General features: G+C 50.5%; 2 protein-coding genes across 3 annotated transcripts; one reads left to right on the top strand and one right to left on the bottom strand.

Annotated features, from left to right (window-relative positions):
- Positions 1-356: 356 nt before the first annotated feature.
- On the bottom strand, positions 357-14,994 carry PIGS (phosphatidylinositol glycan anchor biosynthesis class S). Of its 2 annotated transcripts, XM_039365547.1 has the most exons (13): positions 14,979-14,994; positions 14,406-14,540; positions 14,091-14,230; positions 11,136-11,247; positions 9,511-9,600; positions 9,214-9,305; positions 7,601-7,811; positions 5,036-5,178; positions 4,832-4,946; positions 2,589-2,734; positions 2,302-2,402; positions 1,167-1,377; positions 802-1,077 (listed from the first exon to the last, which is right to left on the bottom strand). In XM_039365547.1, exons 2-13 carry the CDS (start codon positions 14,446-14,448, stop codon positions 802-804), a joined length of 1,680 nt encoding a protein of 559 aa, XP_039221481.1. In that variant the 5' UTR covers positions 14,449-14,540; positions 14,979-14,994. The 2 variants fall into 2 exon arrangements, with proteins under 2 accessions (XP_039221482.1, XP_039221481.1); XM_039365548.1 differs by lacking the exon at positions 14,979-14,994 and having other exon boundaries at positions 357-1,077; positions 14,406-14,448.
- A 5,794-nt stretch (positions 14,995-20,788) lies between these two features.
- Positions 20,789-23,371, top strand: LOC120318174. The gene is made up of 2 exons (XM_039365538.1): positions 20,789-20,879; positions 21,823-23,371. The coding sequence occupies exons 1-2, from the start codon at positions 20,828-20,830 to the stop codon at positions 22,767-22,769; spliced, it is 999 nt and encodes a 332-aa protein (XP_039221472.1). The 5' UTR covers positions 20,789-20,827; the 3' UTR covers positions 22,770-23,371.
- The last annotated feature ends 739 nt before the right edge of the window (positions 23,372-24,110 follow it).

Consider the following 24,110-nt stretch of genomic DNA (forward strand, 5'->3'; position numbering starts at 1 on the left):
AAATTCCTGAGCCAGCCATGCTGAGGGGAAAGGGAGAGGTTTCCAAGCTGAGCCATGCTGGCTCAGGAATTCTGGGAGTTGAAGTCCACGAGTCAAGAAGGGGGCCATAGTTCCTCATGCTGGCTCAGGAATTCTGGGAGTTGAAGTCCACCAGTCATAAAAGAGCCAAGGTTGCCTACCCCTGATCTAGCCTATTTTTACTTTTCATATTGTAAGTCATCCTCGCTGAGCTGGGCAGCACAGAAATTTAACAAACAAACAAACTTGCTTTTGGCTTTCCTTGTTTGCAAGCTGCCTCTGGCCCCCCTCCTCACTGGCTGCCCCCCCGAAAAAAGACAGGTGAGCTGCGAAAGAGGCTCAGGGCTTCTACCAGTCAGCCAACCCGACTTTAATTGAAAATCGATCCGACACTTGCTCGGGAGGCAAAGGGTGGGACCTCCCCATTCTGGTTTTGGGGGCTTGGGGGGGGGAGAAGGACTGTGCCCTCCAAGAGGCGTCACTGCATCAGCTGGGCAGATTTCGAGAGGGAGACACACATACACACGCACACACACACACACACACACACCCCGTGCAGCTGAGCCTTGCAGGATCCCCCAGCCTGGCCAGCAATCAGGAGAGCTTCCGAAGTCCTTTGGGCTCGTTCGCAGCGAAAGGGACGTGCTCTTTTAAAGAAGGAGCCAAGTGGAAACGCCAGCTCCTCTCCTCAACGGGGAGTCCGTCGTGCTGGCTGGACATACCACCGTTAGGGCAGATGCCCGGCCAAGAGTCCGCCCCCTGCCTGGGTGTCCAGAAGCCCCCTCAGTCCATCTTGGCAGACTCCTTCTGGCGCTGCTTCCTCTCCCAAGCCATCTTCATCAGCGAGAGAAGGATGGGCACGGCCATGGGGAGGAAGAGCGGGATGTAGATGGCAAACTTCTGGTCGTCCGGGAAGTAGAGCAGGTGCAGGAGGGAGGGGTCGAAGAAGGCCCGCTCGGAGGAGGTGGCTGCAGCCTTGCTGGCCTGGAACGCCGAGTCCAGGTGACCCAGGCTGAGCTCCGTCATCGCCTGCCGGGCAGACTCCACGGCGCGGTAGACCTGGCAGGGGAGGGCAAGGCACTGAGCAGGGCTGTGACCCCTGAACCCCACCCCTGGAAGGTCCCCACTGACCCCCACCATCCCAGTACCTCCGAGGCCACATCGTCCTTGATGACAATGTTGCTGATCTTGTCCAGCAGCTGAGCCAGCGAGGTCAGCGTGGTGGAGACGGTGGCCACGTTTTCCACCGTGCGAGTCCACAGCAGGCGGTCCAGCTCCCAGTCCGTCAGGCCCTTGTTCCCGGGGGTCTCCAGCAAAGCCCCTCCCGGCAGTGGGCCGGAGGAGATGCCGAAGAGTAATCTGGGGAGGGGGCAAGCAAAGCATCAGGAGGTGGCTGAATTTGGGCCGTTGTGCCCCCAGAGCTTTTGGGGAGAAGGCCTGGGGGGGGAGAGGGAACCCCTGGGGGGCAGTAGAGCCCGGCTGCTTTATGGCAGTTGCAGAACTGGCCAGCAGTCAGGTGGCGAGAGGTTCCCCTGGGGAGCTGTTGGAAAAGCTGATGTGGGGAGGGGAGCAGACCCATAGCAATAACCCTGGGCCCTCCATGCAAGCCACTAGGTGCAGGGGTAGACAACCTTGGCTCTTTTATGACTCATGGACTTCAGCTCCCAGAATTCCTGAGGCAGCATGGGGGAACTATAGCCCCTTCATGACTCGTGGACTTCAGCTCCCAGAATTCCTGAGCCAGCATGGGTGAACTATGACCCCCTTCATGACTGGTGGACTTCAGCTCCCAGAATTCCTGAGCCAGCATGGGTGAATTATGACCCCCTTCATGACTGGTGAACTTCAGCTCCCAGAATTCCTGAGCCAGCATGGGGGAACTATGGCCCCTTCGTAACTGGTGGACTTCAACTCCCAGAATTCCCAAGCCAGCACCAGCTCAGCTTGGAAACCTCTCCCTTTCCCCTCAGCATGGCTGGCTCAGGAATTCTGGGATCATAAAAGAGCCAAGGTCCCCACCCCTGCCCCAATGGAATGACAGACCTCTATCTGGGGGAGGGGGGTAAACAACCTCCACAAAGCCAGAACTGTTCAGTCTTTAAGCAGAGACTCGGATTCCCTGAATTCAACAGGGTTGGACTGGATGACCTCTTGGGCCCCCTCTGACTGCATTAAATCAAGGCGAGAGGGGAGTGCTTTAGAAAACCTCCTCCTGCCTGGACAGAGAGTTTAACCAAGACAGCCCCACCCCACCCCACCCCAAAACCCCCACGCTATGCTCACCGCAGCTGGGCCAGGAAGACCTCCATCGTGCGCACCATGTCCACCTCCACCCTCCTGGGCAAGGAGGTCTTGTTGGCTGCGCCAGGCTCAATATTGTAGACCTGGCAAAGGGGAGGCAGCACCTTGGAGCAGGGAAGCAGAGTCTGTGGCCCCCCAGGTGCCACCAAAGCCCCCCCCCCTCAGTTGCCCTTTCCCAGGGCAGAAACCCGGTCCAACCCCGCCTCCCCTGAAAGGGAGAAAAATGAATTCGGATGGGCAACGTGCCACGAAGCCGCCACGCTCCTCACCATGATCCCTCCCCCGCGGGGACTGTGGAAGGCGTTGGTGGGCACCGCGGCCCCCTCCTTCCCCCGGATGTAGAGGGGCGAGTGCAGCCGCTCGGGCACGTAGAGGAGGAAGTTGAGGACCGGATAGAGCGAAGCCGCGCTGGAACCTGCAAAGGAAGGCCGGCGGATTGGGCTCACCTGGGCCGTGCAGGTGGGTCCCTTCTCTGCGGTGCCCGAGGGCAGAAAGGCCAGGCAGGGCAGTTGGACAGCTGGACTCCAATGGAGGAAGAGCCCCCTTGAGGAGTGGAGGGGGTCCCTCTCTGGAGGGCTTCAAGCCCCAAGTGGGACAGGCATTTCTCTGGGAGGGTCTCCAGGGCAGCCTTTCTCAATGTCCAGAATTCCCCAGCTAGCTCTGCTATATTGGGCAGGTCTAGTTTAAGGAAGAGAAGGACGAGGGGGGACACATGATAGCAGGGTTCCAGTATCTCAGGGGCTGCCCCAAAGAAGAAGGAGTCAAGCGATTCTGCAAGGCGCCTGAAGGCAGGACAAGGAGCAATGGTGGGAAACTAATCAAGGAGAGAAGCAACCTAGAACTAAGGAGAAACTTCCTGACAGTGAGAACAGTTAACCAGTGGAACAACCTGCCTCCAGAAGCTATGAATGCTCCAACACTGGAAGTTTTTAAGAAGAGACTGGACAGCCATTTGTCTGAAATGGTCTAGGGTTTCCTACCTGAGCAGGGGGTTGGACTAGATGACCTCCAAGGTCCCTTCCAACTTTATTATTATTGTTATTATTATTAATAATAATATTAATATTTTAAAGTCCACAAAGTTGCTAAGATTGGACGCCTCTGATCTAGCCTGCTGGAAGCCATTGCGGTTGATTCAATAAACCAGGTTTAAACAAACCCTGGACTGGCACAAATGGCACTGGAGGGTTTTTCAAAAGCAAAGGGAGAACCATCCCAGGCTGGCACTTGGGTGCCTTCCAGCATGCGAGGCAGTCTAGCTGCGAGGAGGCAGGACCGCTTGAGACCCTTGCTTGATCACAAGGCTCTCTGCACATGCCCAGCAGCCGTCTCTCCATCCCTGGCGGTCAGAGGCTATGCTGGCTGGGGCATTCTGGGATTTGAAAGCCGGACATCTGAAAGTTGCCAAGGTTGAGCTATACTGGTCTAAGGGTTCCTGCCCTGCTGACCTTTCCCCAAGTGGCTTGGGGGCCACACCTCTCTTGCATCAAGGCTGCCTCTGGGCACTCTTGAAGCCCCATCATCCCCAGCTTGGAAAGCACCATGCTGGGAAATGTTGTCCGGTCATTACTCATGATATTTGGACTCCTGAAAAACGAGTTTGCATTCAAACAATATGGTGACCCAGGTTTAAATCAAGCTGAGTTTATAGAATTGACCCAGGTTTATGGGCTCTCACAACCCAGTCAATGAAGAAAAAGCCTGGGCGGAGTTTGAAGCAATTTTTTTTAAATTGTGTTTAACTGTTTTATAGTTTTAGAACTGTAAGCCACACAAAATCATTTGGTTGAGATAGGTGGCTATAGAAATTGGAGGATGGATGGATGGATGGATGGATGGATGGATGGATGGATGGGCCCGCCTCTGAAGCCTTCTTGGCAACCGTAGGCAAAAGGCCTTTCCTTCCCAGCCTAACCTTCAACCCCAGATCTCCTGGTGGCCTCCATTCCGTCTGTTCTTGCTATTTTTAATTAAACTAGAACAGTGGTTCTCCACCTGTGGGGTCGGGACCTCATTTGGGGTCGAATGACCATTTCACGGGGGTCGCCAAACAAGGCAGTCCGCCATTTTTTCCCCCTTTTCCTTAGCTGTGCTACTCCCTTTTATTCTATTGGCTTTTGAAAGCCAATAGAATAGACTCTCTTGAATAGAGTCTAATTCTATTGGCTTTCAAAAGCCAATAGGAATTGTCCAGGCTGTCTCTGCCCTGCTGAGCCCGCCAAAAGTCCCATTCTGCAAACGGTGCTGCACCACTTGAGTAGTCCTCGACTTACGACCGCTTGAGTAGTCCTTGACTTACGACCGCTTGAGTAGTCCTCGACTTACGACCGGTTGGGGGTCGCTGCATTAAAAAGGTTTGAGAACCACTGAACTAGAACCAATAAATTATTTTCTGATCCAGCAGTGCAGCCACCAACCCACTTCCCAAGGCCGGCCCCTGCCTGAGATCAGGGGTCCCGATCGGAGCCCCCCTAAGCCAGCTCCCGACCCAGATGGCATCACCCTTGCTTACCCAGCCGGGCCTCCACAGGGTTAATGACGTGGGGGAGACTCTGCACGCTCAGGGTGTAGCTGGCAGTGGAAGGGTCAAAGCGGGGCGTGACTCCCAGCGCTGCGTAGTAGAGGATCTGGGGCAGGGGAGAAACAGGAGGGCCCATCAGCCTGGACCTGGCAGGGGGTCCAGCTCCCGCCACCCACGGCCTCTGGCCTCACCCACTTGGGAGTCCACCGAGAACTCGGCCAGGGGGCTCAGCTTCTCCAGCAGGGGCTTCACATAGCGCCGGAGGGCTCCCTCGATGTCCCAGTGCACGTCGTGGGCTTTGGGATCCGGGTTCAGCAAACTGAAGGTGATCTCGTATCCTGGGTGGGGGGAAACGAGAGTGGGGGGGGGTCAGGAGTCTCCCCAGGCCCACCACCAAGGTGCCTCACTTTTCCTAAGCAAGTCCCACTGCCCGGCCAGGTGAGAAAGGCCCCGTGAGGACGGGATCAGGCCAGCTCTTCCAAGGACCACATCAGGTCTCTGTGTGTGGCAGGATTCGCACACGCTGCCCTTCCAAGCTGGCCTGTTTCCAGCCCTCCTCGCCTGTCGCGCATCAAGAAAACACCCGGAGGTTTTTTAACCAGAGATTGGACAGCCATTTGTCTGAAATGGTGCATGGCTTCCTGCCTGACCAGGGGGTTGGACTAGAGGACCTCCGAGGCCCCTTCCAGATCTGTCAAATTCTGTTCCAGGTAGTCCTCGGCGTATGACCACAGTTCAACCCAAAATTTCTGTTATTCAGTGAGACGTTTGTTAGGGGAGTTCTGCCCCGTTTTACAACCTTTCTTGCCACCGTTGTTAAGCGAATCACTGCAGCTGTTAGGTTAGTCTAGGGGTGGGGAACCTCGGCTCTTTTATGACTGGTGGACTTCAACTCCCAGAATTCCTGAGCCAGCCGTGTTGAGGGGAAAAGGAGAGGTTTCCATGCTGAGCCATGCTAGCTCAGGAATTCTGGGAGTTGAAGTCCAGAAGTCATGAAGGGGCCATAGTTCCCCCATACTGGCTCAGGAATTCTGGGAGTTGAAGTCCAGAAGTCATAAAAGATTCAAGGCTGCCTATCCTTGAGTTAGTCACACGGTCGTTAAGTGAACCCGGCTTCTCCCCACTGGCTTTGCTTGTCAGAAGGTCGCGAAAGGGGATCACGTGATACATCCCCCCCGAGACGTTGTAGCTGTCATAAGTGCATGCTGAGCCTCCGAATTCTGACCAGGTGATCACGGGGAGGCTGCAACGGCCGTAAGTATGAAAAAAAAAATAAGTCATGTTTTTCATTGCTGTTGTAACCTTGAATGGTCACTAAATGAACTGTCATAAGTTGAGGATGGCCTGTATTATCGGGCAATAGCATGCGGGTAGCCTTCCACTTATATCCATCACTGGGAGCAGAATTTCTATTGCTAAGGCAGGCGGCTGTTAAACAAGTCACACCCAATTTTGCAACCTTTCTGCCACGGTTGTTAAGTGAATCAGAGCCATCAATGAGCGACTCACGCGGCCGTTAAGTGAATCCGACTTCCGCCACCGATTTGGCTCGTGGGGGGAGCCGGCTTGGAAGGGGGGCAAAGGGCAGCCGGGGACCCGAGCAGAGGGCAACCCTTTGAGACCCATGCCGGTTGCCATGTGCCCAACTTCCGATCACGTGGCTGTGGGGAACGCCGCAACGGTCGTAAGTGTGAGGACCAGTTCTAAGTCACTTATTTCCAGTGCTGGGGGAACTTCGATCTGTTGCTAAAAGAAGGGCTGTAAAAAAATTGAGCACTATCTAAGATGGAGATGTTGGGCCTTGCTGACCGTTGCTTAAGCCAACATTCTTGGCCAACCAGCTGGGCTGTGTGAGTGCGGCTGGCGTCAGGCATTGCCATCAACCAGGCTGTGTGTGTTTGTGTGTGTGTGTGTGTGTGCGTGCATGCGTGTGTGTGTGTGTGTTTGGGCTGGGGTCCTGCACGCAGCCTGCCCTCTCTCGTAGTCAGAGGCTTGGCACAGGGTGGGACCCCCGGGACCCTCCCCTCAGCATCATAATGGAATACAGGCAGTCCTCGACTTACAACCGTTCATTTAGTGACCGCTCGAACTTAACAGCCGCCCTGAAAAAAGTGACTTACGGCCGGTTTTCCACACTTACGACTGTTGCAGCATCCCCGCGGTCACGCAATCAAAATTCAGACGCTGGGCCAATGACTCGTATTTGCGACGGTCGCAGCCTCCCCCCAGGGTCATGTCATGGTCCTCTTTTGCCCCCTTCCAACCAGCAAAATTCATGGGGGAAGCCAGATCCACTTAACGACCGAGTTACTAACTTAACGGCCACAGGTGATTCACTTACTGTGGCAGGTCGTAAAATGGGGCAAAGCTCACCTAACAAGTGTCTCACTTAACGATGGAAACTTTGGGCTCCATTGCAGTCTGTAAGTTGAGGACTACCTGTAACAGGAGAGTAGGAAGGGGCCTCAGAGGTCCTCTAGTCCAACCCCTGCTCAGGCAGGAAGCCCCACACCATTTCAGACAAAATGGCTGTCCAGTTTCCGGTTAAAAACCTCTGGCTGTTGATGATGACTCCCTGTATTTTAATTTTGTTTCATTTAACGCAGGGCATCCATAGGGTCCGTGTGTATTTGTGTGTGTGTGTGTGTGTGTGTGTGTGTTTAACCCTTCAGGAGAAAGCAGAGCTTGCTGCAGGGGATGGGGTGGGGGCTGGCCTCCTCTCCTTCGGCTCCCCCCTCCCCTTTCGGGCTCTGGCCATACCGAAGCTGGACTTGAAGGGGCGCTTCCACTCGGCCCCCGGCTGGCCCAGCGGGACCCGGTCGGCCAGGGCCTCCACGAGGGTCTCGGGGGTGAAGGACACGGCCTGGATCAGCTGCTGCAGCCGCTCAGTCAGGGCCCCTAGCACGTCCTTGGCCCCTGGGGGGGCCCTGAGGATGGCGCTCCGGTGCTTCCCCAGGTACATCTCCGTCCCCTGCGGGAAAACAGACATGCGAGCGGCCTCACTGACCTCAGCCGGCTGACCAACTGACCCTCCCAGGGGAATCTGCACCAGCTCAACTTTGGCCAGTTTGGGGCTTTTCTGGCAAAATTGGCAAAAACTGTGGGGAAGGCCACCCAAAGCGCGGTTGAAACTGTTTAGAAATCAAGCATGCTTTTTTCCAAAAGTTATCTGAGGAAATGCCGGAAGGAAATGCTATTAACCCAAAGAAATAACAACAACAACAACAACAACTGTAATACCATCAAACATCCACATCTGCCTATCCCAGGTCCTGGGTAAGGATTCGATAGGTAGACAAAATGCCAAATCCAGTCTGAACATCTGGCTGACTGTGCGATGAATGATAATAATAATAATAATAAAGTTGGAAGGGACCTTAGAGGTCATCACGTCCAACCCCCTGCTCAGGCAGGTAACCCTATACCATTTCGGACAGATGGCTGTCCAGTCTCTTCTGAAAAACTTTATTATTGTTGTTGTTGTTGTTATTGTTATCTTGCTCAGGGAGGGAAAATTCCATATTTTATCAAGGGCTGGAAAAAAATGGGGTAGAGACGAAGAACATAACTTGTGTCATTAAGCAAACAAATTAACCCAGACGACACAATGTTTATCAAGTACTAATCAAATGTAATAATAGAACTTTAATAAAAAAATTTGGAAAAAAGAAAAAAAGGAAGTGAAATTCCAGCTGTGGTCGTTCAGCCGAGGACCATCTGTAAATTGAATGTCTGTCTGTCTGTCTGTCATCTCCCAGACTTTGGTTTGCCTTATTAAGCTACAGAGTATCTTTCTAGGGCAGGGGTCCTCAACGTTGGCCACTTTAAGGTAAGTCTTTCTAGATACCCCAGAAGCCAAAACGTGAATGAATGAATCTCTAACCTATCTCCCAGACTTTTATTGGATTGCTCAGTTCAGCCGTAGGGTCTTTCTGAGCAGTGTTTCTCAACCTTGACAATTTTAAGGCATGTGGACTTCAACTCCCAGAATTCCACAGCCAGCAACGCTGGCTGTGGAATTCTGGGAATTGAAGTCCACATGCCTTAACATTGTCAAGGTTGAGAAACACTGGTCTAGACCCCCCCGGAAGCTGCAACAGAGCCAGGAACGCCAGCCTCTCTTCTTCTAGACCAGAGGTGTTCCTACCCTGTCCACTTTAAGCACTGCTGGCTGAGGCATGCTGGGAGTTGAAGTCCACAGGTCTTCAAGCAGGCCAAGGCGGGACACCTGTCATCCGTTTGACTCTGCTTCTACACCTTCCCTCTCGCTTGCTGGCTACGGGAGGTGTTCAGCTACCTCCTTGCCCACCCCACCCCACCCCTCCTCACCCAAAAACAGGCTACCCAGACAGGGAGGGTGCCAGACAGCCTACCTGGGGCAGGAGAGGAGAGCTGGGGGGGACCACGTAGATGGCGAGGGAGCCCACCGGCAGCCCTTCTGCTGGCTGCAGCCCCTTGTCTGCCTCTGGAAGGAAAAGGAGGGGTGATGCTCAGAGACCCAGGGGAACCCCCCGCCCTTAAGGGCCCCTTCCCTGGCACACAGAGGGCTCTGGGGAAGCAGGTCCCACGGCCCAGAGGCTGCCTCCGTTCCCTGGAGGGGTCCTGTAGGAGCCGGACAGCCCCCGCCCCCAGTCCGAACCCCAGGACTCCCTCCCACCCTCAGCCCTTACCTTGGACCGAGGCCAGCGACAGGAAGGCCTGCTCCGGGGAAGTGGCGTGGCGAAAGGAAAGGTCGTAGCGAGCAATCACACCTGTCTTGGCTGAAAAAAAAAGGGGGGGGGAAGGACTAAACACCTGGGCAAGAAAAAGGACCGGTGCTGCGTCCAGCTGGGAGCAGGCTGCACAGGTGGGGCAAAGGGCCCCATATGGGTCTCTAGGGCAGTGGTTCTCAACCTTTTTAATGCCGCGACCCCCAACCAGTCATAAATCAAGGACTACTCAACCGGTCGTAAGTCGAGGACCGGTTGAGTACCAATGGCAGAATGGGACTTTTGGTGGGCTCAGCAGGGCAGAGACAGCCTGGACAATTCCTATTGGCTTTTGAAAGCCAATAGAATTAGACTCTATTCAAGAGAGTCTATTCTATTGGCTTTCAAAAGCCAATAGAATAAAAGGGAGTAGCACAGCTAAGGAAAAGGGGGGAAAAAATGGCGGACTGCGTTGTTTGGCGACCCCCGTGAAATGGTCGTTCGACCCCAAATGGGGTCCCGACCCACAGGTGGAGAACCGCTGCTCTAGGGCGAGACGGGGGCCAGGGGCTGCAGAGGCCAGTGGGAGCAACCTTAATGAGTTTATACGCTGTCCATTTCACTGGCATGAAAACTATGTTTTGCCTGCACCTAGGGCATCCTGGATATAGGTGCCCACGCTGACTGGCACTGTCTTTCTGTTGGCAGAGAAAGTTGCACGTGGCACAGATGAGATGGAAGCTGGTAATCTATTCTGGACCTCTCTCTCTCTCTCTCTCTCTGTCTTCTCTTTCTTTTTCTTTCTTTCCATCTCTCTTTTTCTCTCTTTTTTCTTTTTATCTTTCTTTCTCTCCCCCTTTATTTTTTTCTCTATTTCTCTCTTTACCTGTCTGCTTTTTCTTTCAATTTATCTCTTCTCTTTCTCTCTCTCTTTTTTCTTTTTCGTTCTTTCTTTTGCTTTCTCTTTTCTTTCTTTCCCTTCCTTCTGTCAGGGCCCACTTCAATACTTCATCCCAAGAAAGCAGAACTCCTGGGTTTCTTCTAAAAGGAGCTTTTATTAGGAGAAGCTGATGGCAGGCATGATAGACAGGATCTGAGGGTTTCCCGCTCAGATCGATAGGTTAAAAGTGTCCCAAGCAAAACCCCACCTCCATAGTTCATCCGGTCAGTTCAAATGGGCCAATCCCCAGGTGTTAAGTCCATTGTGGGGAAAAGGAGATAAACCAGAGGTACATTCCTTTCTTCCCCCCCCCCCCCGCTAGCTGACAACAAGGAGGGAGATAGTTCACAGAAAAAAATATGCAGAAACAGCAAACTGTTACATTTTCTGTCTTTCTTTTTCTTTCTCTCTTTCTTTTTCTCCTTTTATCTTTCTCTCTTTCTTTTTCTCCTTTTTTCTTTCTCTCTCTGGGATGCTTGACCCCAAATTTAAAGCCCATGTGGCCCAGCCATTCAGAGCACCAGGGGGAGGACTGGGAAGCCTGGCCTCAAACTGTCGCTCAGCCCTGCAGCTCTGGCTGAAAGGCCAGCCTGGATGCGTGTGTGCCAGGCCGGCCCCAGATCAGAAGCAGGAAGCCCCCGCTACCCCCTCACCCAGGACCCCTTACCATTCACGGGGATCTCCATCTCCTGCACTTGCTTGAAGGGGACCTTGCGCTCCTGCTCCTTCGGGAGGACTCCTTTGGCAAACACCACCGAGACGGGCACCCTCAGCTGGAACTGAATCAGAGAGCGCCCCGTTAGCTGGAGAGACACAGCCCCACCCAAAAGTCAGGGGGTCCCTGTCCTCGAACCCACTGGGAATCCTGGGAGCTGCCAGCCAAGATGTGCAGAGGGGTCCGGATTCAGGAAAGTAGGTTTAAACTAGGAATGTGGCTCCAGACACAAGAGGGGATAATAATTAATAATAGCAATAGTAACAGTAGTATTAGTAGTAGTATTAGTAGTAGCAGTAGCAGTAGCAGTAGTAGTAGTAGTAGTAGTAGTAGTAGTAGTAGTAGTAGTAAGAATGCTACAAATACATCAGATGGTTGAAGAAGAAAAAATGGCTTTGGAAGAATATCTGAAGAACAATGATGAAGATGCACTGAAATTAGTATATCAGGAAGGCTTACTGACTACTGGAGAGACCAAACTGGCCTACAAGAAAGACCAAATGAAGAACAGAATAGAGGCATGGGAAGACAAAGCACTACATGGCCAGTACATTAAAAAAATAGCTGGGAAAGCAGATAATAACAAGACCTGGCAATGGCTAAGAGCAGGAAAATTGAAGAAAGAGACTGAGGGACTAATTCTGGCTGCACAAGACCAAGCCTTAAGGACAAATGCATATAAAGTCAAAATTGAGAAGACAGCAACAGACAGTAAGTGCCGCCTATGCAAAGAAGCTGAAGAAACAGTGGACCACCTGGTAAGCTGTTGCAAGAAGATTGCACAGACTGACTACAAGCAGCGGCATGACAAAGTAGCAACAATGGTGCATTGGAAGATCTGCAAAAAATATCATTTGCCTGTAAGCAAAAACTGGTGGGATCATAAAACAGAGAAAGTCATAGAAAATGATAAAATTAAACTGCTCTGGGACTTCAGAATTCAAACAGACAAGCACCTGCAACATAACACCCCAGACTTAACAATTGTCGATAAGAAAGACAAAAAAGTCTGGATAGTGAACGTGGCAGTGCCTGGAGACAGCAGAATAGACGAGAAAGAACTGGAGAAGATAACAAAATACAAAGACCTACAAATAGAAATAGAAAGACTGTGGCAAAAGCAAGCAAGGGTAGTACCAATAGTCATAGGCTCCTTGGGTGCAATCCCAAAACAACTGGAGCACCACTTGAACACAATTGGCATTGACAAATTTGCTATTAGTCAATTGCAAAAGGCGGCCTTATTAGGAACTGCTTCCATCCTGCGACGATATCTGTAATACCATCAAACATCCACATCTGCCTATCCCAGGTCCTGGGTAAGGACTCGATAGGTAGACAAAATGCCAAATCCAGTCTGAACATCTGACTGACTGTGCGATGATCCATAATAATAATAATAGTTGGACTAGCTGGACTGGCTGTCCAGTCTCTTCTTAAAAACTTCCAGTGTTGGAGCATTCACCGCTTCTGGAGGCAAGGAGTTCCACTGGTTAATTGTTCTAACTGTCAGGAAGTTTCTCCTTAGTTCTAGGTTGCTTCTCTCTTTGGTTAGTTTCCATCCGTTACTTCTTGTCCTGCCTTTAGGTGCTTTGGAAAATAGCCTGACTCCCTCTTCTTTGTGGGGCAGCCCTTGAGATACTGGAAGACTGCTATCCTGTCCCCCCTCATCCTTCTCTTCATTAATCTAGACCAGTGTTTCTCAACCTTGACAATTTTAAGGCATGTGGACTTCAAGTCCCAGAATTCCACAGCCAGGATTTTAAGTCCACATGCCTTAAAATTGTCAAGGTTGAGAAACACTGATCTAGACAGACCCAATTCCAGCAGCCGTTCCTTGTATGCTTTAGCCTCCAGTCCCCTGATCATCTTTGTTGCTCTTCTCTGTACGCTTTCTAGACTCTCAATATCTGTGGTTTATTTGGGGGGGGGGGGCATTGGTCCACATTTCTCCATCTAAGCAACAGCTGGAAGGGGTGAGTCCAGGACCTCTTTGCTTGGCTTCCCTAGATCACCACCAAACCTCGCACTTATAACCAATGCGGCATCTTGAGGACGCTTCGCAACTGGCACATACTTATGATGGTTGCAGTGTCCTGGGGTTATGGGGTCATAATTGGCGACCTTCCAAGCTGGCTTCCGACAGGTGATGGGGGAAGCCGGATTCACTTAACAACCGTGTATTCACTTAATAACTGCAGTGGTTTGCTAATCAAGGAGAGAAGCAGCCTGGAACTAAGGAGAAACTTCCTGACAGAACAATTAACCAGTGGAACTCCTTGCCTCCAGAAGTTGTGGGTGCTGCAGCACTGGAGGTTTTCAAGAAGAGACTAGACAGTCATTTGTCCGAAATGGTATAGGGTTTCCTGCCTGAGCAGGGGGTTGGACTAGAAGACCTCCAAGGCCCCTTCCGGCACAATTGATTCTTGGGCTTAACTGTGGCAAAAAAGGTCTCAAAATTGGACGCGACTCACTGCATTGCTTAGCCACAGAAAATCTGATCCCCAATATGGCCGTAACTGGAGGACCACCTGTAACTCTTGTTGCTGTGGCCACAACCTCAAGGATTACAGCGGTGGGACCCCCCCCAGATGTTTGCAGCCAGGAGCTCCCCAGCAAAGGCCAGGAGGATCAAAGGGGGAGGGACACAAGACCTACCCTAATTCCACCCTTCCCCCACAGGTCACTTTCAGTGCCGTGGAAACTCCAGTCGCTAAACGAGTGGCTGTAGGTCGAGGACTGCCCACACTTGATCCTTTTGACGGGAGTCCTGGGGGGGGCGACGTTGCTGGCTGGGCAGGGCATAGATGCTGACAGCTGCCTATCTGGCCCAGCCGCCCAGGGGTCCTGGACTACAACCCCCACAGCAACCGAAAAGGCTGGGGATGATGGGGGGGAGGGTCTCACCAGAAGCGCATCCAGCTCGGCGATCTCGGAGTCGGGCAGCGCCGCTCGGTACGTCTCGGTCGTCTTCCACCAGAGGGGCAGTCCCACCAGGACGGCCATGGCAGCGAAGGAGAGGGCCGCTTGCTTGCCCCGCGCCTTCTCTGCAGGGAGGGAAGCTCCATTCATTCCTCCGTTCATTCCCAACACTCCCCCGCCTTTCCAGTGGCAGGAAGTTCCACTGGCCGCCCCACACCGGGGCAGGGGGGACCGCGCCCCCTCCCTGCCGGAGCTTCCACCCCACTTCGTGACGCCCCCCACCTCCAGTCGGCCCCGCACCTGCAGCATCCCGGGCCGCCGCGCCTCTCGCCTCGGCCGCCATCGCTCTCCGCGGAAGTCGCCTTCGAGCCTCGCCGGCAAGGGGCGGAGTTACAGCGCATGGAACGCGAGTGAACCAATGGAAACGAGCCGCGCCTGACCGGCAGGGAGAAGATCCAATCAAAGGCTCGAGAGAACACACCGCGAGTGAAGGAGCGCTTGCCCATCTTAAGGCAGGGCAGGGGTGAGAAATGGGCGGGGTAGGGCTAGGCTCAGAAGAACCTATCAGGCCTCCTCACTCACCACTGCGGTAGCGCTGACCAATGAGCAAAGATACGGCACCCGAAAAGGGACAAATCAAGCAAGCTGTTGCGCGTTTTCTGCTTAACCCTCTCCTCCCCGCGAGCGAGCGACGGGAGGAAGCTGCTTTTTACTGAGCGTCGCGGGAGTTTCTTCCGAGGAAGCAGGCTTGGACTTACGTGACCGCGAGATATTGACGACCAGCTTTCCCAGTTTGAAAAAAAGTTCAGTTTACCACCACAACCGAACCCAAGATTTCTGTTGCCAAACAAGAGGGCTGTTGGAAGGACCCACCTCAGCTAAGCCACCCAAGAAAGCAGAACTCTCGAAACAGGCATCGTGTCAAAAGTAGCGTCTTCCAACTTGGCCCTTTGATGGCTTGTGGACTTCAACTCCCAGAATTCCTCAGGCAACGAAGCAGGCAGGGCAAAGTATCCCCAAAGGCTCCCCCCTCCCAGCAGAATGGCAGGCCACCAAGAGAGGCTGCAGCACAGAGCAGAACCATATTCTTTGGGGACCTGACAGTTGTTAAATGAGGTTTGCCCCGTTTTACGACCTTTCTTGCTACAGTTGCTAAGTGAACCTCTGCCTTGTTAAGTTAGTAACATGGTTGCTAAACGAATCTGGCTTCCCCCGTTTTTTGTTTTTTTTTCAGAATAGAATAGAGCTGGATGGGACCTTGAAGGTCTTCTAGTCAACCCCACCCCTCAAGCAGGAGAACCTATACCAGGGGTAAGCAACCTTGGCTCTTTTATGACTCGTGGACTTCAACTCCCAGAATTCCTGAGCCAGCCATGCTGGGAGTTGAAGTCCACCAGTCATGAAGGGGTCATAGTTCCCCCATGCTGGCTCAGGAATTCTGGGAATTGAAGTCCACCAGTCATGAAGGGGCCATAGTTCCCCCATGCTGGCTCAGGAATTCTGGGAGTTGAAGTCCACGAGTCATAAGAGAGCCAAGTTTGCCTACCCCTGACCTATACCATTTTGCTTGTTAGAAGTTCGCAAAAAGGGGATCACGTCACCCTGGGATATTGCAACCATCATAAATGTGAGTCCGCTGCCCAGCGTCTGAATTTTGATCCCGTGACCATGTGGAAGCCGCAACCGTCATTAAGTGTGAAAAACAATCCTGTCACTTTTTTCAGTGCCGTTGTAACTTTGAACGGTCACTAAACGAATGGCTGTAAGTTGAGGACTACCTGTAAAATCCTCCTTCCCAGCAAGCCGAATTCCCGGAGAGAACACAGAATTAAGAGTTTGAGGGTCTCCCAGAGGTCATCTAATTGAACCCCTTGCTTACGGAGTATCCACCAGAACCCTGAATTCAGGGAATTGAAATCCGTCTTCCAGTCGCTGAGACTGAGAAGCATCTCTGACAGAATATAAAGGAAGGGATCGTGGAGGTCTTCTAGTCCAACCCCCTGCTTGAGCAGGAGACTCTATGTCAGGGGTGTCCAACCTTAGAACTTTAAGCCTTGTGGACTTCAATTCCCAGAATTCCCCAGCCAGCACAGATGTGCTGGCTGGGGAATTCTGGGAGTTGAAGTCCACAAGGCTTAAAGTTCCCAAGGTCAGACACCCTGGATAAATGCCTGGATTCTTGAAAAACCTCCAGTGATGGAGCACCCACAACTTCTGAAGGCAACTTCCCTTCCGCCGATGACCGACGTGATCTTTGAAGCCCTTGAGGGAAGGAAAATCAAATCTCTTTTCATGGGGCAGCCCTGTTCCCCCGGCCAGCAGCTCCCAAGTTAGGAGATTCTTCCTGGTGTCCAATCTGAATTGCCCCCCTCCTGCCCCCTGGGTTCTGCTCCCACCTTCTGGGCCACAAACACACACACACACACACACACACACACACACACACATTCAGTCTGATGACAGCCACCCCATCTCCCTTCTTTGGGGGACAAGAAAGAATATTCCCTGATTAGGAAATAAGACCTGGAAAGTTGGATTTAAAGGCATTCTTTCCAAAGAGATCAGAGGCCCCTGATTTCTGGGCAGAATTCCTTTAAAACTATACAGTTTGAGACCAGGCTACCTGTGGTTTGTTTGTTCATCCATTCCCCTGTTCAGTGATTAATATTTATACGTTATTCACATATAAGAGTGTAGGTCTATATATATGTTGTATATGTTGTTGTTGTTAATTGCGAAGTCGTGTCCGACCCATCGCGACCCCATGGACAATGTTCCTCCAGGTCTTCCTGTCCTCTACCATCTTCTGGAGTCCATTTAAGTTCTCACCTACTGCTTCAGTGACTCCATCCAGCCATCTCATTCTCTGTCGTCCCCTTCTTCTCTTGCCCTCCATCTTTCCCAGCATTAGGCCCTTCTCCAGTGAGCCCTTCCTTCCTTCCATGTTGTATATAGCATGTTTAAATGTATGTTATGTATGTGTACACTTTGAAAGCCAGCAACTCAGTTTCATTTTTAATATGTGCCTTTGTGCCCACTGTAAAAAATGAGAATAAAGGTTATCTATCTACCTATCATCTATCAATCATCTATCTATCATCCGTCTGTCTGTCTACCTACCTATCATCCATCCATCTATCATCTATATCCATCCATCCATCCATCCATCCATCCATCTATCTATTGCTGAAAGAAAAGTCTTCATCATGATTCATCCAAGCCAGGGATAAACAACATGGCGACTGTTTTAGAAAGAAAGTTGCAGTTTATTGAAGAGCCAGACAGAAAGATGGTTCTGGCAGGAGAGAGGAGAGAAAAAAAGGACTGAGCACATGTGGGGAGTAGGTTTTTATACCCTCTGAAGCCTTTTGTTTGAAGTAGTTTCCTGTTCCTGTTTTAGGCTTTGTATTTCCTGTGTCACATATTCTGACCTGAGTCTGGGTATGCCTTTCTGGTATTCTTGATGGTGGTAGGTTAATCCTATTATGTCCCAAAGGTCATATCCTGCTTCCCTGGTGCTGGGGCTAATGACTCTTAGAGTTTGGGTGGGGTATGCAGATTTTAGGTGTCTTTGTCTTCTTGATCTCCTAGCTGGGGCCTTTCTGATGGTTTACATCTGCATTTGTACAGAGCTGGCTTCTGCTTGGGACAGAGAGACTTGGGGGCAGGGCTGGTTTCTACTTTTAAAATCCTTTTGAGGAAATATATTTTAATACTTCCTTCTCTGAGGGGCTGACTTCCCACAATATAGAATTGAAAATCAGAAAAGTTAAAGTTAACCAAGTGAAAGATGTAAGGGTTACATTACTCTTTCCCAGCTGGGTTTATGCTTTGTATCTTTCTTAAAAGTTGCAAGTATACTTTTTTTTCTTTTGTATCTTTCCTAAAACTTGCCAGTGTATATTTTTACTTTTGTATTGTTGGAAGAAAAGTCTTCATCCTGGTTCATCCAAGCTGGGAATAAACAAGGCAACTGCTTTGGGGAGAAGGTTGTAGTTTATTGGAGAGGAGAGCCAGACAGGAAGATGGTTCTGGCAGCAAAGAAGAGAGAAAAAAGGGGGCTGAATACATGTAGGGAGTGGATTTTTATACCCTCTGAAGATTTTTGTTTGGAGTTATTTCCTGTATTCTGACCTGAGTTTGAGTGTGCCCTTTGGCCTTTGTGAGTTAATCCTACCATGTCCTGTTCCAGGTGGGGTATGCAGATTTTAGCTCTTTGTCTTCCTAATCTCCTAGCTCCAACTTTCCTGATGGTTTACATCTGCATTTGTAAAGAGCTGGCTTCTGCTTCGGGGAGGGAGACCTGGGGCTATCAAGGAAACTGGGCATGCTTTCCTGCCTCTTCAAGATCCTTTGAGAAAATATATTTCCCTGCCCTTTTAATATTTCCTTCTCTGGGGGGCTGTGTTCACATAGTATCTTTCTTAAAACTTGCATGTGTATTCAAGGACTTTGAGAATACACTCTTTATTGTTTAGTTGCTGTAAAGATTAGTTCTCACATATTTAAAAAAATGGCCTGAACTCAGAACAATAAATGTTTTCTTGAAGTTCTAAAAGAGGCCTAGATTGCCAGACTAAAATGCTAATATCATCACCTTTACTAAAAAGCTAAAAATACTGAAGCCTAAATCCAAAGGTGCTTTTTCCAAAAGGCAATAAAATCCAGTTGCCTTTTGGAAAAATGAACTTGAGGACAACCGTGACCTGGAGGATTGAGAATCTCCATGTAAAATGGAAGCCAAAATTTCCAGATAATATAATTGAACATCAGTCCAATTCATTCCACAAAATATAAGCCTCTCCAATTTCTTACTGAAGGAAAATTTGGAGGAGGCCCAACCAAATCAACGTGGGCTCCATATTTTTACAAGAGCCTTTACAAAAACCCATTAAAATGTTTTAAATAACATTTGTTTCCTTATTTTTAACCATTTGGGACTCTTGGTGAGTTTATAGGCAAGAGCTCCCCACGCCACCCTTGTCAAGCGCATCCTCTTTCAACTGCTGTGTTTTCAATTTTGTGTATGGAGTCCGGCAAAGTTGTATTCTGTCGCCCTGCCTATTGAACTTATATGCAGAGCACATCATGAGAAAGGCAGGGCTAGACGAATCAAAAGTTGGAATTAAGATTGCCGGGAGAAATATCAACAACCTAAGATATGCAGATGATACCACTCTAATGGCAGAAAGTGAAGAGGAACTAAAGAGCCTCTTGATGCGGGTGAAGAAGGAGAGTGCAAAAGTTGGCTTGAAACTCAACATTAAGAAAACCAAAATCATGGCATCCGGCCCTCTCAATTCCTGGCAAATAGATGGGGAAGAAATGGAGGTAGTGACAGATTTTATTTTTCTGGGCTCCAAGATCACCTCAGATGGGGACTGCAGCCAAGAAATTAAAAGACGCTTGCTCCTGGGAGGAAAGCTATGGCAAATCTAGACAGCATACTAAAAAGCAGAGACATCACCCTGCCAACAAAAGTGCGTATAGTCCAGGCCATGGTTTTCCCAGTTGCAATGTATGGCTGTGAAAGTTGGACCATAAGAAAGGCTGAGCGCCAAAGAATGGAGGCCTTTGAACTCTGGTGCTGGAGAAGACTCCTGCGAGTCCCCTGGACTGCAAGGTGGTCAAACCGGTCAGTCCTAGAAGAGATCAACCCCGACTGCTCTTTAGAAGGCCAGATCCTGAAGTGGAAACTCAAGTCCTTTGGCCGCCTGATGAGAAGGAAGGACTCACTGGAAAAGGGCCTAATGCTGGGAAAGATGGAGGGCAAGAGAAGAAGGGGACGACAGAGGTGGCTGGATGAGTCCCTGAAGCAGGAGGTGTGAGATTCGATGGACTCCAGAAGATGGCAGAGGACAGGAAGGCCTGGAGGAACGTTGTCCATGGGGGTTGCAATGGTTCGGACACGACTTCGCAACTAACAACAACATTCTTTGCAACAATCAGGTGAGTCTCTTACCTAAACAGCCCTATTTCCGCACAAAGCCTTAACCTCCGGTGAAGTTCGCACCTCTCACCCCCCCCCCAGGAGCCTGCAAGGAACGTGGCATTTGCATTTCAACGAGGAGCCAATCAGGACACGCAAGGGGTCCGCTCATTGGCTCCCGGGAAAGCCCGCCCTCTCCTGCCTATAAAAAGGCCGCTCTCCGGCCCAGCGACTCACCTCAATCGGAGGAGAGATCGTCGCCTGGTCCCAAAATGAGCGTCTTCATCGCCAGGCCCGAGGATCTCAACTGCTGCTTCTGGGACATGCTGCTCCTCCTCGCCTGGGAGCCGGACTTCGAATTCCTGTGGGAAGCGCTCTCCGTCCAGCCAGAGGACGAGGATTCCTCCGTCGAGTCGCCTCCCCGAGCCGAGGCTTCCGTCGCGGAGACGTCGGAAGGCGCCCCGGGAGCGGCTGCTCCGCCGGGAGGAGCCCGAAAGGACGAGGATTTACCTCAGGCGGCAGCGGCGGAAGAAACGGGAGGCAATCCCGAGGGTAAGCCTCGAAAAGGAGCGCGGTTCGCTTTGGGCATGCGCAGAAAGCGGCGCGTGCTGAGGGGAAGGCACCGTTTTCCCTCGCTTTTTTTTCCCTTCAAGCATGCGTGCTGAGGGAAAGCTAGGTCCGAGGTTTTCCCCGGGCGCATGCGCTAAAGAGCTTGCCTGCTTTCTCTACTGCGCTTGCGCGCCTGCGTTTCCTCCCGGAATCAGCAGATCGTGCAGAATCTTTGCTCGTCTGAATGGGCTGTTTGGGAGACGCGCTTTGCAGCCGAAATGGGGACTGGAACGGAGGTCAAAAGCTCCTTTTTTTCCCCGTTGTTTTCCCTTCGATCCCTGTCCTTGCTGAGCTTCGCTGCCAAAAGCGGCATGGGTACATTTCTGCGGCGCTTCTGTCTGCCTGCAAGGCGGCTCTGGGCGGCATATAAATTGAATAAATCAACCAAGCCGTTTAAAAACTGTGTTTCTCAACCTTGACAATTTTAAGGCATGTGGACTTCAACTCCCAGAATTCCACAGCCAGCGTTGCTGGCTGTGGAATTCTGGGAGTTGAAGTCCACATGCCTTAAAATTGTCAAGGTTGAGAAACACTGGTTTAAAAACTGCTGGCTGGTCTTGCCTACCTGACCAACGACTGCTGGAGCTGCAGCTTGCCCTGTTCTTGTGGCAGTAAGTTTTAAAACCCGCCTTGTCTTTGCTGGCCTTGAATGGCCCAGGAATGTTATTGCAAATGGCCTGTTGGGGGTTTTGCATCGGAGGGGCAACGGGGGAGGGGGAAAGACTTGGGTTCTAATTCCGGGAGATGCACAAAAAGGATTTCTTTCAGCAGTTTGCATTGTTTTTTAGACCAGGGATAGGCAACCTTGGCTCTTTTATGACTGGTGGACTTCAACTTCCAGAATTCCTGAGCCAGCTATGGTATGCTGGCTTAGGAATTCTGAGAGTTGAAGTCCACCATTCATAAAAGAGCCAAGGTTGCCTACCCCTGCTTTTAGATACAAATCTCTTCCTAGGTTAGTAATGGCTATGGGGAGGTGGAGGGCATGGCTGCCAAGCTTCCTGACAATAAATGGGGCTTGTGTCTATTTAAGGAGGATAGTCCCTTGTTGCCACTTTATATCTAAAGTGTTTTAAGTGGTGTGGGCTAAGATTGTTATAACCAACATTGCTGCCCTGTTTCTGTTATTGCTGCCTGTGAATAGTTGCTGATGGTTTCTTTTTTGCCTCTGCTTCGCAGGGGAGGAGGAATCCATGCCTGGAGACCAAGCCGCCGGTGGCTTTTCACCCCATCCTGTAGGTCGGTGGTCTATACAAGCTCTGCGCCTGCTCGAGCGTTCGGGGCACCCCAAGATTTGGAAAGCGTACCACGGGGGCTTGCTGCTCTTCATCGCCTATCGAGGAAGGACCGGGTCCCCCTCCGTTTGGCCCATCCCAGGAGATCAGTTCAGAGGCTTTTTGCTGTCTCTGGATTCGGATGGGGTGTCTGCACCCAAAGTATTTACATATCTGTCTGGTCTTTCCTACCTGTCCCGCACTTTCCATGGCCAGGATCCGCTTTGGGACTTGTGCACTTCCCACTTGATTACAGGGATGAGGTGGCAGCGAGAACCTCCAATCCCTCTGAACCCGGAGATCCTGGAATTGTTGATGGGAGCCCTCGAAAGCGTCTGCGAGGGTTTCTACGAATGCCTCATGTTTCGGGCGGCGTTTTTATTGTCCTTCCACGGAGCGCTTCGCCCTAAAGAGATGGTGGCCGAGACCTTTATGACCTTCCATCCAAAACTCCTCTGCCTGGAGGACATTGACATGGAGGAAGACCGCATTGGCCTTAATCTGCTGGCCCCAGAGATGGAAGCAGGGTGGGTGACTTGCTGGTTGGGACAGTCGGAGAACCCGTCGCTTTGTTCCGTTCTGGCCCTCCAGAATTATTTGGCGGTGAGACCCCCAGGCGAAGGGCCTCTCTTTGTGTACAGCAACTCACGTCTGCTGTGCAGAGAGCGATTCTTGGAAGTTTTTCGCCAGGCTCTAAGAAGAATTGATCTCCCCTCGCGACGATTCAGCCTAAAATCTTTCTGGCTGGGTTCTCTCACAAACGCAGTACATTGCGGCTTCCCAGAGAGTGTCGTTCTGCATTTGGCCAGGTGGCCTTGCAGACCACCGCCTGGAGTTTGGCCAGGAGTTTAATGGCCATCTTAAAAAAAAAAGCCTGGAGTCAAAATTACATTGATGCTTTGGCTTCTCTTGCAAGTCAAGCCTTACTGTGGACTGTGCTTAATTCCTTTATTCTCCATAATTGCAACATTCCCAAGGAATGGTATCTTGGAATTATCCGTTTCATAAAAGGACTGGTTTTGTACGGAGACTGTTTATACAACAGTCATGACTTGGTCTATTTCATATTGAAACAATAGTCTGCCTTTGAATCTGAAATTTTTGGATGCTGTGCTGAAATTGACTCCTTTGATGATAGTGTATAATTTTTTAAAAAATTTCCTAGGGAAATAGCCATGTTGCCCACTGTGCACACTAGTTAAGTGTTATGATTTAGTGAGCTTAGCTGCAGGAAGTTTTAATGCTCTTACATTGCACAAGCAAACGCTTTTGTATTTCTCTCTGCAGAAGGGATGTGTTTTAAAGCCCTTGGTTCCTTAACTTGAGAAAGGAAAGGATTTGGCTGCTGTATTTTATACCATGTATTGAACCCAAATGTATTTGGAATATTGTTCCTGCAGAATCTGCATTTTAATTTTTAATTTTGCTCAATGAATGTAAACTATTTTCCTCTTTGCTACAAATGGATGATTTTGTAATGTTTGAATAAATAAAGTATATAAAACTTCAGTTTGTGTATCAAGAGATTTTCTTTTCTGAAGCTTTTACTCTCGTCACTATCTCAGCTTATTGATCGGCATAAATGTCTATGGAGAGTCAATCCAGGTCATGGTGGTCCCAAAGGTGCTTTTTCAAGATGCAACTGTACTTTGTTTTTCTTTCAGGATGTTTTGCTTCTCATCCAAGGCGCTTCTTCAGCTCTGATTTTCATTCTTCACCATCTAGTCAGAGCTGAAGAAGCTTCTTGGATGAGGAGAGAAAAGTCTTCAAAGAAGAATAAGAAAGTCCAGTGGCCTCTTGAAAAAGCATCTTTGGGATGATCAATATAACTTTTTTTTCCTCTTCTCCCTTTGATTTTTGATAATAATAATGTTGGAAGGGACCTTGGAGGTCATCTAGTCCAACCCCCTGCACAGGCAGGAAACCCTATATCATTTTAAACAAATGGCTGTCCAGTCTCTTCTTAAAAACTTCCAGCGTTGGAGCATTCACCGTTTCTGGAGGCAGGTTGTTCCACTGGTTAATTGTTCTGACTGTCAGGAAGTTTCTCCTTAGTTCCAGGTTGCTTCTCTCCTTGGTTAGTTTCCATCCATTGCTTCTTGTCCTGCCTTCAGACCCCTTGGAGAAGAGCTTGACTCCCTCTTCTTTGGGGCAGCCCCTGAGATATTGGAACACTGCTATCATGTCCCCCCT

Source organism: Crotalus tigris, unplaced genomic scaffold (assembly GCF_016545835.1).
Source record: "Crotalus tigris isolate CLP2741 ecotype Arizona unplaced genomic scaffold, ASM1654583v1 scf7180000020104.566533, whole genome shotgun sequence".
Taxonomy (NCBI): domain Eukaryota; kingdom Metazoa; phylum Chordata; class Lepidosauria; order Squamata; family Viperidae; genus Crotalus; species Crotalus tigris.